This window comes from Sarcophilus harrisii, chromosome 3, assembly GCF_902635505.1.
Source record: "Sarcophilus harrisii chromosome 3, mSarHar1.11, whole genome shotgun sequence".
NCBI classification, from domain to species: Eukaryota; Metazoa; Chordata; class Mammalia; order Dasyuromorphia; family Dasyuridae; genus Sarcophilus; species Sarcophilus harrisii.
This window is the reverse complement of record NC_045428.1, coordinates 500,947,176-500,962,925: the sequence shown is the minus strand read 5'-3', so window position 1 is coordinate 500,962,925 and position 15,750 is coordinate 500,947,176. Positions and strand designations below refer to the sequence as shown.

General features: G+C 36.2%; 1 protein-coding gene across 12 annotated transcripts in view; it reads right to left on the bottom strand.

The window, feature by feature from the left end:
• Nucleotides 1–15,750, bottom strand: part of C2CD3 (C2 domain containing 3 centriole elongation regulator) — a 148,953-nt gene that overhangs the window by 39,388 nt on the left and 93,815 nt on the right. For all 12 annotated transcript variants that reach the window (XR_004233249.1, XM_031961420.1, XM_023499725.2 and 9 more), the window contains 3 exons: nt 11,442–11,531; nt 9,066–9,668; nt 5,394–5,723 (listed from right to left, as the gene is read on the bottom strand). Coding sequence is in view for 11 of the 12 variants with exons in the window: in XM_031961420.1 (XP_031817280.1) it covers nt 5,394–5,723; nt 9,066–9,668; nt 11,442–11,531 (1,023 nt within the window). In the remaining variant the exon portion in view is untranslated. The remainder of the gene's footprint in view (nt 1–5,393; nt 5,724–9,065; nt 9,669–11,441; nt 11,532–15,750) is intronic.

The window sequence follows — 15,750 nt, the reverse complement described above, 5'->3', positions numbered from 1 at the left end:
TTGTAGCCAAAGCAACTTATTATTATTAGCCATTGCAATGATGATGCTCTTATTCTCCTCCTGCTAATGCTGTTTGGTTGTGATTTACAGAAACTCCTAACTTCAAAAGAAAAACATTGTAGGTAACCCACAGGGCAATAGAATGATGCAAAATGACTATAATTAAGCTTTAGCTTGTTCTCAACAATGGACTGTGGTGAGAAATGGCATAAAATACCTTCCTAAGAACAGACTGACTGGAAAAAGTAGGCTGGGCATGAGGAATAGCATATGGATAGTCTACGCAGTACTGGTATCCTTGAAACATTAAAACAATCATAGGAAGGGATCTGGCACATGGTAGATCCTCTAGGGCAGACTTATGGAAAGGCAAGAACAATAATAACAAAGGTTAAGATGTGAACTGAATGTAATCTGAATCAGAACTTCCTCCCATTACAGACTTACACTGCTTCTTCCTAAGCTTTTAGACTCTTTATATTCTAGACCTTTAAACAGTCATACTTTGTATAAGGAAACAAGGCTACTGCAAAATACAATGTTGTTTTGTTATGGTGATTACGCTGAGATTTTAACTGCAACATAAAAGAGGGAAAGCCTCCAGGAATATTGGATGAAAATATGGGTTCATACTATTTTAATCAAACATAGTACATGAAGTTCCAAACTTCCCCCTTTAAAATAGGAAAATTAATGGGTAATTGTTTGCTTTAAAGAAATTTCACTTTATAAGTGTTTTTTCTTTCTAATCCTGGGACTGATTAACACTTGTGCCCTCAGGCAAAAGCGGCGAGCCAAAACACACCCAGCACACTTGTCTCTTTTAAAGCTGAAAAAACTGAACCTAATGAAACCTAGGACCCACCCACTGCCTCAACTTTTTCGGGGTCCAAAACTCATGTTTCTTCCACTCTGCTGCTAAAACCTGTTTGTTGGTTTCCCTTTACCTCCAACCTAAGACTCTCAGCTCTTTTCTTCTCAGGGCAACTTCTGCCTCATCGGAGCAGAAGCGCCTTTTAATACAAATCTCTCCCAGACTTAGGCCTGTAGGTGTCCCCGAAACTGTCCGAGGAGACCCCAGTCTCTGTCCTGAGTTCAGGCAGGAGGAACAATGGAGAAACTGCGTCACACCACAGGGGCTGAATTGGTCCCCGGCGTCCTGCTCCCTGATAGGGAATTAGGGTCTGGCCCTATTTCCTCTTTTATCCCAGGACAATCCCAACACCTCAGGGGCCGGTAAACTGGGTGGGCAGTGCTGAGATTACACTCCCTCTGACCCCTTCTACCCCTCCCCCATAAGAGTGGGGAAAGTGGGGGGGAAGGCTCAAGGTCTTTGCTTATTAAGGAACCAACTCTTTTAAAAGAAAGGCAGCACAGTTAAAAGATTTCTAAGAGCTTAAATTGCATTCTTATCTTGACTAGATGTATAGGCCTCTTGCCTACCCTGACTTCTTAGTCCACACCCTTTAATACCAACCCTAGGAGAAATTAGCTTTCCTGGAAATTAAGAATGAAAGGGCTACTACTAAACACTTTTTACTATAGGCAAATAATTTTTTGCTCCCAGCATTTTCTCCTACTTCTCCTTGTTAGATGGGTTCTTACAGGCAGCCCACAGAAGGGACCTGATGCATTTCCTGCTGCATCTCCACCCTGGATGACACCCCGGTTTTAACCTGCTCCCAAGATCTGGGCTTCAATCTTTGGACTCGCAACTGCCCTTCAGCCTGGAGAACATAGGACAACTGACTGGGAACAACTGACCGGGACAAACACCCCTTAGATGCCCTGCTGCCATCCCCAAATCCCATACCTCACGCCTCACCTCCTGGCATGAACCCCAAATCTCTACGACCCTTGCCAGCTCAAAGCAGTTAAGAGGAGATAGGCGCCCCTTTTCCCACATGCCTTTGGAGGTGACTGCTTGAGGGGGGGGATGAAGAGGGGACCCCTGAACTTGGAAAATCCTGGAAGGAGAAAATCTTCAATTCTGTCTCAATAACTGACTTTGCCCCATGTCTTTTTCCTTAAATGAATTTAAGTTCCAACTACTTGAGGGGGGAATGATGCGGGAAAGATTCCAATCTTTGATTCCCAACCCCCCCCCTAGCTAATGTAAATTACACTTTGACTCACAAATCCTGGTCCCTTTGAATTCAATAGAAGGTCCGGACCTGTCCCAGCCCCACCTGGATCTGAGCCAACTTTGAGGCTACACCCCAAAGCCCCTCAAGCTAAGTCTCAGACTTAAAAGGACCACACTGGGAACCTCTCTTTGCAGAGATTTCAAACATGGTCGCCATGTGAGGACCCTCTGTCCACTGGACCCTGTGTCCAGTGCCCTCCTTATCTCTACCTTCACCTATCTCCTACTTCTAAACTCAGTAATAAATCTCTTTTATTAATCTAAAAAAAAAAAAAGAAATTTCACTTTATAAAAAGTTTATTTTTCAGGGTAAATTTCCTGGTACACTGATCAAATAATACTAATTTAAAAAAAAGTAAAATGGTTTTATTGTATAGGTCTTATCTCCATTAATATCTCATACTCTGTCTTCTACCAAAATCTTAGCAGATAAGTTGCTAAGCTGAAATTCTATCAAAGGGTGACCAACTCTTTAGTAATATAAAGCTTTAGTTAGTCTGATTCTCAAACCATCCATGATGTAATACCAAGCCTATATCTTAAGCCTTTCTAGGTTGGTGGCAACTGCCAGAGCTATCTGTGTTTCCCTGGCAGAGCCCCAAGAACTTAGGGTCACCTCAATGTCTACATAAGACATCTGAGAATTTTAGCATAGGAAAACATCAATAACAGTTCATGTTTCTAAACTGCCTTATCATTTCAGAACACTATAGATATATAATTCTTAGAGCATGCTGAGAAAGACATCTTCTTTGCTCATTGACTTTCCATTGCTTGCTATTTGCATACCAGGACAATATTTTTACCTTGTATCCAGCTTTATCTCTTCCTATCATTCCCTATATTTAATCTATACTCTGGCTAAACTAATCTTGTAGACGATCTTTATATACTTCCTGTATTTTTCTCATGATCAGAATGTCCATTCTTCCACTTCTTCCCAAGGCAGCATCCTAATCATTCTTCAAGACTGCTTAAATGTACTGATGACTCCAGCTGATAATGTTCTATCATCTAAGCTCATAGCACTTTTGTGCTATTTTGATGTGTTTACTATTTATTAATTAATATCACATTTATCTGTGTACCTACTATACTCCATGGAGAACCTATCTTTCCATCTCTCAGCAGCCACACCAGTCAATTACATATATTAGCTGCTTAAATATATTTAAACAATTGAATATCATAGTTTAAATGGTCTTAAATAGTGTTAAAGACAAGATTTTAAAATATCTTTAGAGCTGTTATGAAGAAAAGGAAATGGATTTGCTTATTTCAAACAGACACAAGGAAGCATTTCCAATAATTAAAGTTGTTCAACACTGGAACCTGTGGGGGTATAGTTTCCTATCATGAGAAGTGTTCAAATAGAGACTGGAAAGCTACCTGTCAAGATAACAGAATGGAATTCCTGACCTGGGAGACTATATGAGAACATGTCTAAAGTTCTTTTAAAATTTAATTCTTTATAAATGTGCATATGATAGCGATATGTACATCAACGTATATTCTGATGAGAAATGTAAGAGTAGAGATCAAAGCCACAATGACTTGGAGTCCAAGTTCTGCTTCTGATACAAATTGGTTGTATGACTTTGGGCAAGACACTCAATACTCTATGCAATGCTCTAAATTATAAGCTGTGGAGAAGGTACTAACTGCACTGGTAGAAGAAGCCTTTTAACTGGAAGCTCCCCCACACATGAAATCGTAAGGTCCTTTCCTCTATCTATTTTGATTCAATATCAATTAAAGTACATATCTGCTGATTAAGGCTTCACTGCTTTATGTCTCTGTTAGAATGGAAGCACTTCAGAGGAGTTAAATCTTTTTGTAAACATCTGATTCTCTTTGTTGCCTTTGATGTTAACATCTTGTTGATGATGATTAGTCACAGATTTGTGATGTTTCTTTATATCATGGAAGCTTACTTGCATAATCTCATCTACTGTCTGAAACGTGAGTTTAAAATAATTGTAAGAGCCTGTTAATAGTATAATCTTTTTTTTTACGCCTGAGGCAATTGGGGTTAAGTGACTTGCCCAGGGTCACACAGACAGGAAGTGTTAAGTGCCTGAGGTTACATTTGAACTCAGGTCCTCCCGACTTCAGGGCTGGTGCTCGATCCACTGCGCCACCTAGCTGTCCTATGATCTTCTTTTGACTTTGCAACAATCTTATGGAAATTCTGGAGTAAACTATCTTTAAAGACTGAAAAATGACTGAAACTATTCCTGAGGAGTCAAAGTCAAAGTGAGATATAGGAGCCAAAACATCTAATATAACCTTAGGCTGGATTAATAGTAGCAATTTTTAGATTCTTTAGAATCTAAAACATCAGAGAGATGACGGCCCCATTCAGATTTCTTTTGGAATACTGTGCTCAGGAAGGAAATTAATATGAAGAAAGGTATCCAAAGAAAGGCACTTGAGATAGAGGGAAGGGAAGAAGCATTATTAAGTGCCTATGATGTGCCAGGCATTGTGCTAAGTGTATTACAATTATTATCTCATTTGAACCTCCTCACAACAATCTTTGAGGCAGGTATTACTGTTCTTTTTATTTTATAATTGGGGAAACTGAGGGAGAAGTGAAGTGACATTGACAAGGTCACACAGCTAGTGTCTGAGGCTACATTTGAACTCAGGTCTTCCTGTAGGCCTGGCATTCTCCCCATTGTGCCACTACATTGTCTCTACAAGAGGCAGGAGACAAGGACTGGTTGAAAGAACTTGGAGCATTAAACTTGGAGAAAAGAGTACTTAGGGGACATGCCCAGCTGTCTTCAAGTATGTGAAGGGTTATCACATGGAAGGAGTACGAGGGCAGAAAAAGAGTAAAGCACATAAATTGAGGGACCTCTGCTAGGTGGGGTGAAGATCAGGTCTCACACTGCCATTTACTATCTTTGAAAATGGCTTGAGAAAATAAGTTACCACATATTCAAGAACCTCAATAGTCTCATCTGTAAAATGAGTCCCTGTCCACTTCATAAGACTGTTGAGAAGAAAGTATTTTGTAAACCCTAAAATGGCACACAAAAGTAAGCTTGACTTATTCTTCAAGTTAGAGGAAAAGCTTCTTATGGCTCTGCCCAGAAGGAGAATGGGCTATCCTAAGAGGGAATTTGATCGGAGGAACCATTTACCAAGGAAGTTTGAGAAGGGATTGCTCCCATATGTGTCAGGTTAGATAAGCTTCTAAGATTCTAGAATTCAGAGAGTTAAGAAAAATTAAGAATACCTTTCAAACTTAAGTGCATTGCTCTTTCCACTAAGATGCTGACAGCAAATGTGCCTTCCAAATCCGCTGTGCCTGTTTCTGCAGGGGGAGACTTTGCCTGGGGGCCCTGAGAACAATCAAGTTTCTTGGAGTCACTCTTGTTTTCAGGCTCTACAGGGTCCTCTTGGTGGGAAATCCTTTCTGAATCACTGTTGCTGCTGTCTTCAGTGTAGTTAATCTGGTGAGCAGGCCCAGGGGGAAAAGTAGACTTTTCTGCGGTGACAACAATGTGAACTCGAACTGCTGCCCCTGACAAGTCTGAGGCACCACGCCCAAATACAGGATAAACACCTAAAAGAGGAGGAAATAAAATGGTCCCAATCAGGCACAAAAGTCTGATCATATTTTTTAGAAGACCACGAATTTGAAATCTGCACTTTTTCTGCACAGAAGAAGTGCTCTACCTCAATTTTCCAATGTTTTTGTACAAGTAGCTACAAAATTTGGTATTTTTAAACTGAATTTCTATCCTTAAAAAAAGCCTACCTCCAAGGCTGCCTTCTTCAGGAACCCTATCAGTTATAATTTTCCCCAGCCTCAAGTGGTATTTTAACTTCTCTTTAAGACATTTTCCATGTATTATTGTTATTCCTACATGTGTTTTATCACACTATGAGAATATGAACTTCATGAAATTAAGGATTATATCTTATGTAACTTTAACCCTGAGAGGCATAGCAGGAGGGAGCAAAAAGTCAAATGAATTTGGGAACCTGGAGACCCAGATCCAACTACTATGAACTTACTAGCTAAATGCCCAATCTGACTGTTTTGTCATCTGTAAAATGGGAATAATAATTTCTCTCCTTTATGTTATAGTGCTGTAAACTGTAAAGAAAGCATCTTTTAAACTTTAAAAGTGTTACAAAAATTCACTTTAACTAAATTCATTGACCAAGTTGTTGCTATTACTTCTTTCCCTTCTTGGCATCTTTGCTTAAGCCTTGCTCCCTCCTCAACAAGGAACCTTGTTCTCTTTAAGAAGCAGCTTGAATATAATCTCTTCTAAGATACTTTTCCCAATTCTTCCACTTGTTAAGTTTACTCCATCATGTCCTAAATTACTTTGTCTATACTTTTCTGTAGAGAGGTTGTTCTTCCTAAGTAGAATGTAAGCTCCTCCAGGGCAGAGATTGTTTAACTTTGTATTAGAATTCCTAATTACAGGAATTACAGTACTAGATACATATGAATTTAATTAATGTTGGGTTGGCTTATTCTTCCATTTTTAGACCCAAGCTAGGAATTTATATTTACAAACAGTCACATTAACTCATAGTTCCACACAGTCATATCATTCTCTCACTAATTATATTCTCTCTTGCCACAGGGTCATAGTAATTAAATTACTTCCTAGTTCTTTCCCATTTCATTCTTACTCTACAAATTTATTTTCTCCTTTGGAAATATTTAGCGTTGATGTCTCTTAGCTGCACTTACTATACAGAAGGATTATTTCTTTGTAGTCCAGGAGTATGAATAATCATCAGTAGTCAACTCTTAACTGGGATGGACCATCCTTCCTCCTTCAGAGTCTATCTGCCAGAGCTTAGATCTGACCAACATTGTTTTATTCAACTTTGTATCTCCAGCAAAGCAAAAAATACTTCATGTTAACTGAAGTAAGTGAAAATCAAGCAAACATTTATTAAGCACTTACTATGTGCCAGACACTGTGCTAAAATTGGTTATAAGAGTTAAAAGACAGTTCCTGCCCAAGGAACTTACAATCTAATTGGGGAGACAACAAGAAAATAAATATATACAAAGCAAATTATCTATAGAATAACTAGGAAATGTTTACCCAAGAGGGAGAAGGCACCAGAACTAAGAAGAGAGGAGGTACCAGAATTAAGAAGGGTTGGGGAAGGCTTACTACAGAATGTGGAATTTTAGTGGGGATTTAAAGGGAAAGCAGGGAAGTCAGGAGTCAGAGCAGAGGAGGGAGAACATTCCAGGCATGGAAGATGGATAGAGAAAACCCTTAGAGATGGAATGTCTTGCTCATGAGAAGCCAGGAGGTATCACTGTATTAAAAAATTGGGGAATAAGGTGCAAGAAGACTGTAAGAGTTGGAGAGGGCTAAGTTATGAAGGGCTTTGAGTGCCAAACAGTTAATTTTATATATGATCCTTTGCATCTGTATAAAGGCAATAAAAAGCTCCTTGAGTTTATTGAGTAATTTATTGACAGGATCAGATCTAGGCTTTAGTAAAATCATTTTATTGGCTAAATGGAAAATAGACTGATGTGGGAAGAGACTTGAAGTAGACACCTATCAGCAGCCCACAGTAATGGCAGTCTGAAAGGAGGCAAGGGATTATATTTGAGAAATGTTATAAAGATAAATCGACAGATATTGGCAACAAACTGGTTATGGTAGGTGAGAAATAATGAGAAAAGCAGGATGACTCCTAAGTTGTGAGACTGAAAGACTGGTGTTGACCATCAAAAGTAATAGGAAACATAGAAAGAGGATGAGGTTTTAGGAAGAAAAAGAAATTCTGCTGTCTAAGATATCTTCTGGACATCCAGTTTGAAATGTCTAAAAGTTAGTTGGAGATGCAAGACTCAAGAGAAGTAGTTTGGAGCAGGACAGGATTTATAAAGACCTTTCAGTAGCACCAAATCCTCCTTCTTCAGAATTTCAAGGAAAATTTCTCAGAAAAGATTTAATGCCCTTAGACACAATATAGCACATTCTCTCCCCAAGGAAATTAGGAGTTTTTTTTTTTTTTTTAAATTAATAATTTCCACAATAACTTCCAGGGCCAGGACTTCTAGCTGCCATGATTTCAATACATCAAGATAGTTTTATTAATTATAAGTATTATTAACTCCTGGGGAATTTATCAGACTGGTACTGTGACTTTGGGCCAGTTCTGAATCAAGGGATTGTTGTATGAGATAATAGAGATAAACTCCTCTCTCTCTCTCTCTAACTCATATTCAAGTAACTGCCTAAATAACAGTTTCTTTGAGAACAAAATTGGCCTTGTCATGGAAGAAGGATAACTTACAGACTCCTCAGCATTGGGGATGGGACGTGTTAGAAGAAATAACTTTTTTCTCATCTTGTAGGAAAATACATACAATAATAACAGCTAACATTTATGTTGGGTATTTTACAAATATCATGTTGTTTGACCTTTACAACTCCACTGGGAGGTATATTATTATCTCCATTAAACAGAGAAGATATTTGAATGAGAAAGAAGTCCCAGGGTCATATAGCTAGTAAATATCTGAGGCTGGACTTGTGTCTTCCTGATTCTAGGTCACATGGCCTCTGTGGCCAGTGCTGGATATAAAATGTATAGCTCAAAGGATAAAGAATTGGAACATCAGAAATCATCTAGTTCAACACTTACTTCTCCCCTTATCCAGTCATTTAATAGCTGAGGAAACTGATACCTAGTGAGGTTAAGTGACTTGCCTGGGCTTAGATTGAAAAGCGTAGCTCTTATTAGAGCTGTAAAGAACTATGAAGACCATTGACCCTACTCTTATTTTAAAAAACAATCATAACTTTTAATAAATAGCAGGGCTGGGACTTAATCCCAGAGTCCTCTCACTCCATATCCAATTTATCACACTATGCTCTTCTCTTACATCATCAAAATGACTACTCACCACTAACAATCAGTGTCTTTGCTGTCTTCACACTGAGCCTGGAAAGGTCTACATAGGCTGCCCCAATCAAGGTGTCAGTCAGGTGGGGCCTCTCCACACTGTCATTCCCATATGATCGCCACACCTGGATTTCCAGTTTCTCTTCCCTGAAGTACCAAAGGAGTGATGGCCCAACATTAACGTCTACTTTTTTGGTTGTCGTGAATGTCACTGTGACTTGTTTTTCATCCGTGGTTACCTTTGGTTTTCTGAGTGGGGTCCAGAAGCCCTCTTGGTCATATAACTTATAGCGAAGGTAGCAGTGGGTGGCCTTGTGGATGTGGGTCTGGCCAGCCAGTAACATACAATGGGTCGGCAGCCATGCTCTTGGGGTGGAGATGGTGATGGTAGCTGGCCACTGCTCAACATCTGTGAGAAGGTCAGTGGGGTCTTCCTCAAAACTCCAGCCCAGAAGTTTAGCAGCTTCCAAGACCCGTTCTCTGTCACCAGAATGGGCAAAGGAAACTGATAGCTCCAGGCCTCCCACAATCATCTGCATGATATCTGTATTTTGTGCTGCAGCCAGGTCCTCAGGCAAGATGACTGGATACCACCCTGTAATTCCTGATGAGAGAAGATAATTATGGAGGAGTGCTGTTTCTATCTTTCTCAAGAATTAACAAGAAACATGGACCCATAAGTAGACAGTGGTAATACTCAGGCAGTCAAATTGGTTCATTTTATAGATTTAACTCCCTGATAAATTAAAAAGAGCAGTTACAGGCCCAGATTCTATTCTCAGCTCTGCCACTAATTATATGACTTTGGGAAAGACACCTCTCTACTTTGAGCCTCAATTTACTCATTTGTAAAATTAAAGGGTCACAACTCAAGGATTTTTACAATCCCTTCCAGATGTAGAGTTCCATAAAGTCTATGAATCAAAGGCTTCAAGACCTGAACTTGCAAATGTCTAGCATACATTAGGTCCTGAATATTTGTTAAACTGAATTGTGCAAGGCCACACAACTAGAACTCTGGTATCTCAATTGTCAGCTAAAGTATTCTTTCATACTACTATATTACTTAAAATGGTTCAAAGCATGATAATGATATAAAGCACTACTATCATCAACTCAAGAAAATGACATAGAAGGTCCTGTTTGAAAATAGGTATATATAATAATGAATGTTAGAGTCAATGCATCTAATCAGGGGTGATATTTAGATATTTAGAAAGAGAACTTCTCAGAGCCAGATCCATTATTTGTAATAGCTATGCAGGCAAAAATGATTATAGGTTAAAGAAGTCAGTTATTATCATGGGATGCATATTATTCTTTCTAGGGGCCACCAGAATTACGGGGCCAACAGAATGTAGTGGTAAAAGGGACATTAACATAAGAACACAAAATTTTATGTTGGAGGGAATGTGAGAAAACTTGAACACTAATGCATTGTTGGTGGGGTTGTGCACTGATCCAGCCATTTTGGAGAGCAACATGGAATTCTGCCCTGATCCAGCAGTCTCTACTGAGCTTGTATTTCAAAGAGATCATAAAAGAGGACCCACATGTGTAAAAATATTTGTAGCAACCCTATTAGCAGTGGTTAGGAACTGGAAACTGAGTGGATGTTCTTCATTTGGGAAGTGGCTGAATAAGTTAAGATATATGAATGTAATGGAAAATAATTTTTCTAAAAGAAATAAAGAGCAGGTTGATTTCTGAAAAGCCCAGGAAGACTTATATGAACTGATGCTAAGTGAAGAGAGCACAAACAGGAGAACATTGTTCATAATAACAACATGATTATGTGAAGATCAATTGTGATGGACTTAGCTCTTCTCATCAATACAGTGATCCAAGACAATTCCAATAAGCTTGGGATAGAAAATGCTATTTGCATCCAGAGAAAATATTTTGGATACTTAATGCATATCAAAACATACTATCTTCACAGCTTTTTGTTTGCATTTTTTTCTCGTAATTTTCCTCTTTTGTTCTGATTTTCCCTTCACAACATGACTGATATGGAAATGTTTACAATAATTGTACATATATTACCCTATCAACTTGCTTGCTGTTTTGGGGAGGAAGGAGGCAAGGGACAGAGAAGGAAAAAGATTTGGAACTCAAAATCTTATGAAACAGGATGTTGAAAACTATCTTTACATGTAACTTTGGAAAAATAAAATACTATTGAAATAAAAAATAAAATACATGGAATTTTAGAGCTAGAAAGAACCTGAAATCAAGTTCAAATCCCAAATTTGATACAGGAGGAGCCTGAAGCCCAGATAGGAGAAGTGAATTTGTCCCTAGTCACTAAGTGAGTTAGTCAAAGTTCTCACTAACTCAGTGATTCAAAGACCTGAAAGACAACCAAATTACTCACCTGACCTTTTGATGAGCAAATCTTTCATTGGAATCCTGACGACTCCAAGAAGATATTCTTTTAAAGGCTGAATATGATCTGACTGATAACCTATAAAATCAAGGTTAACAAAATTAAAAATAACCCAAGAGACTCATGGACCAAAACTTTTAGTTATAGTACATAAACCACATTCCAGTTTGAGAATAGAGAAGATAGCTGGTTAAAGGTTTCACTAATGTTTTGAATGAAAGTAATCCTCTGGTATTTGACTTTTACTTAAAATATTCTTCTTTATATAACCTTTTAAAAATCTCTTTTGTTCAATTCCCATTGCAATATTCTTGGTTTAAACTGATATCAATTCTTGCCTTGATTATTTTCATAGTCTCCCATCAAATCTTGTCTCCAGTCTATAAATCCCTATGTACTGCTATTAAGATGACATTCCTTGTACTCAAGAATTTTAGGGTTCTCTAGTATATAATATTTAAATAAGATCTCCTGATTCTATCATTCAAGTCATTTTCTAGCTCCATTCTACATTTCTGGACTTCTCTCAGACACTCTGTCCCTTCTAAGTTGATGAGTCAGATATGACTCAACAAAACAGAAATATTTTCATCATTCTCTCGTTTCTATACCATCCCTTCATGCTTGGAATGGCTTCTCCTCCATTATCCCACCAATTTCTACTTGTCAAAAATGCTATCCTTGTCTTAAGGACAAAGTTATATTATATCCTTCCTTGTCCAGCTCATATGAAAGTAGATTTCTCACTTATTAGCACATTTCTCATAGAATTTTGTCCAGGGGATCTCTGCTTTGCATTTATGTAGAAGGAAATTAGTAATGTTTCCTAAACTGTATTTATTGAATTTCATTAATTAATTCAATTATTCATAGGATGCATAAAAAATTATACTTGCTTTCAGATTGCTTACATTCCTATATAAGATACATATAAAGTTAATACAAGATATGATATTAAACTATAAAAGCCAACACACTTTACAAAAGAAAGAGGTCATTTTTGTTTAAATGAGGATGAAAAAAACCTAGGGAAAGCTCTATAGTTAAGGTAGTTAAATACTACCTTGGGCACTGGGGAAGAATGTGAATTATTTCTGGCAATGATTTCAATAGTATAGGAAACTCTTAGATGTTGAGAAGGAATTACAAAAGTATATATAAGATAAAAATGGTCTGCTACCTCAGGAACTATTGGGTTCCCCCTCAGTGGAGATCTTCAAACAAAAGCTATATGATAAAACATTGGATAAAAAAGAAACTTCCTATGCTGTTATGAGTTAGATTAGATAGATTATGAGGTATCTTCCAAATGAGATTGTATGTGAATAGGAGGGAGATGGAGAACTATGAGTTATGTGTGAAGAGAAGTTATCTAGTTTGGCTGAATCATATTGTATATAAAGAGAAGCAGAATATAAACTAGGAAGGCAGATTGAAGTCAGATTATATAGAACCTTATATGAAAGGGCTTGAGAAGGGAGATTCATTTATAACATACTGTAGGATTAAAGGATAGGTATTAGAAGCTGACAAGTAAGGAGATGGAGAAGGGATAATATGAATCAGTGAGTCATTACAAATTACTTTGTCATACTTGTTCCCTCTTCATGCGCTAAATCTTTAAAAAATTTAACACAATAATGTTTCCCAGTTTCTTACTGTACTTCTTTTTGCTTTCTTGTATATTTTAACATTTTCAACAGCTTAAATTTTTAAAAATATATATCATTCCCCACAAGGCGACTCTCCCTTGAAATAAATAAGGATAGCCAAGCAAAATCAATTCAAACTTAGCCTATGTTTAAAATTCTAAATTCTGTACCTACAGTTCATTACTACTTTACCAAGAGGTGGAAAAACTGTCTCATTATCAGTCTTTGGGAGTTGGGATTAGTCACTACATTGATCAGATGCCGTAAAAGTTTTTTAGTTTAGTTTTTTTTTTTTTTTTTAACAGTTTTGTAGCCATTGTATAATATCTTCTTACATATTTTGTTCGCCAATCCCCCAATAGATATCAGGGAACTTATTTTGTTTCCACTGTTTTAACTATAACCAAAAGTGCTGTTATAAATCTTATAATGCAGTCTTTTTCTTTTGTTATCTCTTTGAATATATATAATATAATTCACTGACTTTTTAGTATTGCTTTCAAAAATGATAGGCCTACTTCAGAGCTCTACGTATATAATGATCATGGTCATGTTTTTTGTCATCTTTGTAAAACGAATGGGATTGTATCTCACAGCTATTTTAATTTTTAGCAATCACATTAAGAATTAAAAACAGTTTTTTTTTTTTAAGATGGTTGTTGACCATATTTTTTGATCATTTAAATCAATTACCTAGATGTCTTGTCTACCAAACCCTTCATTAGGTGAAGTTGTTGCAAAGGTTTTTCCTAGTTGAATTTTGCCCTTTAAATTGTAATTCCATTTTATCTATATTTTTTTCAATATTATATATCATATAATAAAACTTTTTCTTCTCTTATTAATAGTTATGAATATAGTTTTTCTTTGGCTAATTTGTTAATGAATGATAGGACTTTTAAAGATCTAGGTTCTATATCCGCTTAAAGCTTATTGTGGTCTACAACATAAGATATTGGTCCAAAGCTAATTTCTGCCATATTGCTTTCCAGTTACATCAACAGGTGGGGTAACTGGGCATGAAATACCATGTTACTATGTTCAATTATCATGTGGTTCTATGTAGCAAACATGTTTCAAAGACTATCTTTTCAATTAAAAAAAAAATACCAAACACTTTTAACAATATATTGCTCTGTACTACAGTTTGAGTTTTTGGTATAGCTTGCCTTTCTCCCCCCTCATTATTTGCCTTGAAGTTCTTGACCATTTGTTCCTCCAGATAAATTTTTCTAGCTCTATAAAATACCCCCCTTCAATAGTTTGCTTAGAATGCCCTAAAGTAATAAATAATTTAGGTACTACTGTCTTATTTTACTGTTCTTTTGAATGGAATTTCTTTTATCTTCCTATCTTTTTGGGAAGTAAAAGGGATGGAGAAAAGAAGGAAAGAATATAAACAAAGGCTGATCATTTATGTGAGTTAATTTTTATTAAAAAACAAAAACAACCTCCCCCCCAAATTCCTATTTTACTGGAGTTATTGTTTCAGTTAAGGTTCTCCAAGCATATCATCATATTGACAAATTTTTATATTCAAATTTTTGCCTATGCTTACTTCCTTAATTTCTTTTGCTTGTCATTGCTATAGATAATATTTTAGAACTATATAAAAATATCGAAATGATAGTTGTAATAATAGAACTTTTATCTTACCTCTGACCTTACTGAAAAGGTATCTAGCATTTTTCCACTACAGATAAATGCTAGTTGTTGGTTTTAGATATTTTTAAGGCTTTTAATATAGATTTTTAAAAAACTTTTTCTGCATGTTATCATATGCCTTTTATAAGTGTTATAGATGTTTTATATTATGGGGATTTTTTTCATTGTTTTTTACATTCTTTTTTGTATGAAAGTTTTTAATGTATTTTAAACAAATACAAAATGAGAAAAGAAAAAAAAAGAACATTTCTATGTATACAACAACACTATACATTGTTTTCAAAACTTTTTTGTGTGTTTCTTTCTGGGTTTTCTTTTGTTCTGTATTGTGCACTTTACAGCTTGCATTCTAAGTATAATCTATTTTGGCCACAGAGCATAATCTGTTAAAATAATTTACTACAGATTTTGTTATATTTTATTCTATTTTTTTGTATCAAAATTCATTAGCAATAACATCCTAGAGCTTTTTTTTTTTTAACTCTGTTTTATTTCTCCCTGACTTAAGAGATTAGGGGTTTTATTTGTTTCATAGAAGAATAAAATGCCTTATTTCCCTATTGTTGAAAAAAATATATGTAATATTGAGATTGTATTTTTAATGTCTGGCAGAACTAACTTGTAAATCTATCTGGTCCTGGATTTTAAATTCTTTGAGAGTTCTTTTATGGCTAATTCATTTTGATTTTCTATAATTGGCTCATTTTAATTTTCTGGTTTTGTTCTCTCAATCTGGTTATTTTATGTTTTTGTAAATATTCATTCATTTATCAATTTTGCTAAGAGCGGGAAAAATAATTTTGAATAATATTGATTTTTTTCTCATACTTGTTGTGAATGCTTTTAAATATTTTAAATGGACAATTGCTTTTCTTCTCTTTTTGGATCAAATCAGCTAGCAGTTTATTTAATTTGGCTTATTATTAAAACAACTTCTAATTTTAAATGCAAAGATCCAAGCTCTTAGGATAAGAACTTAC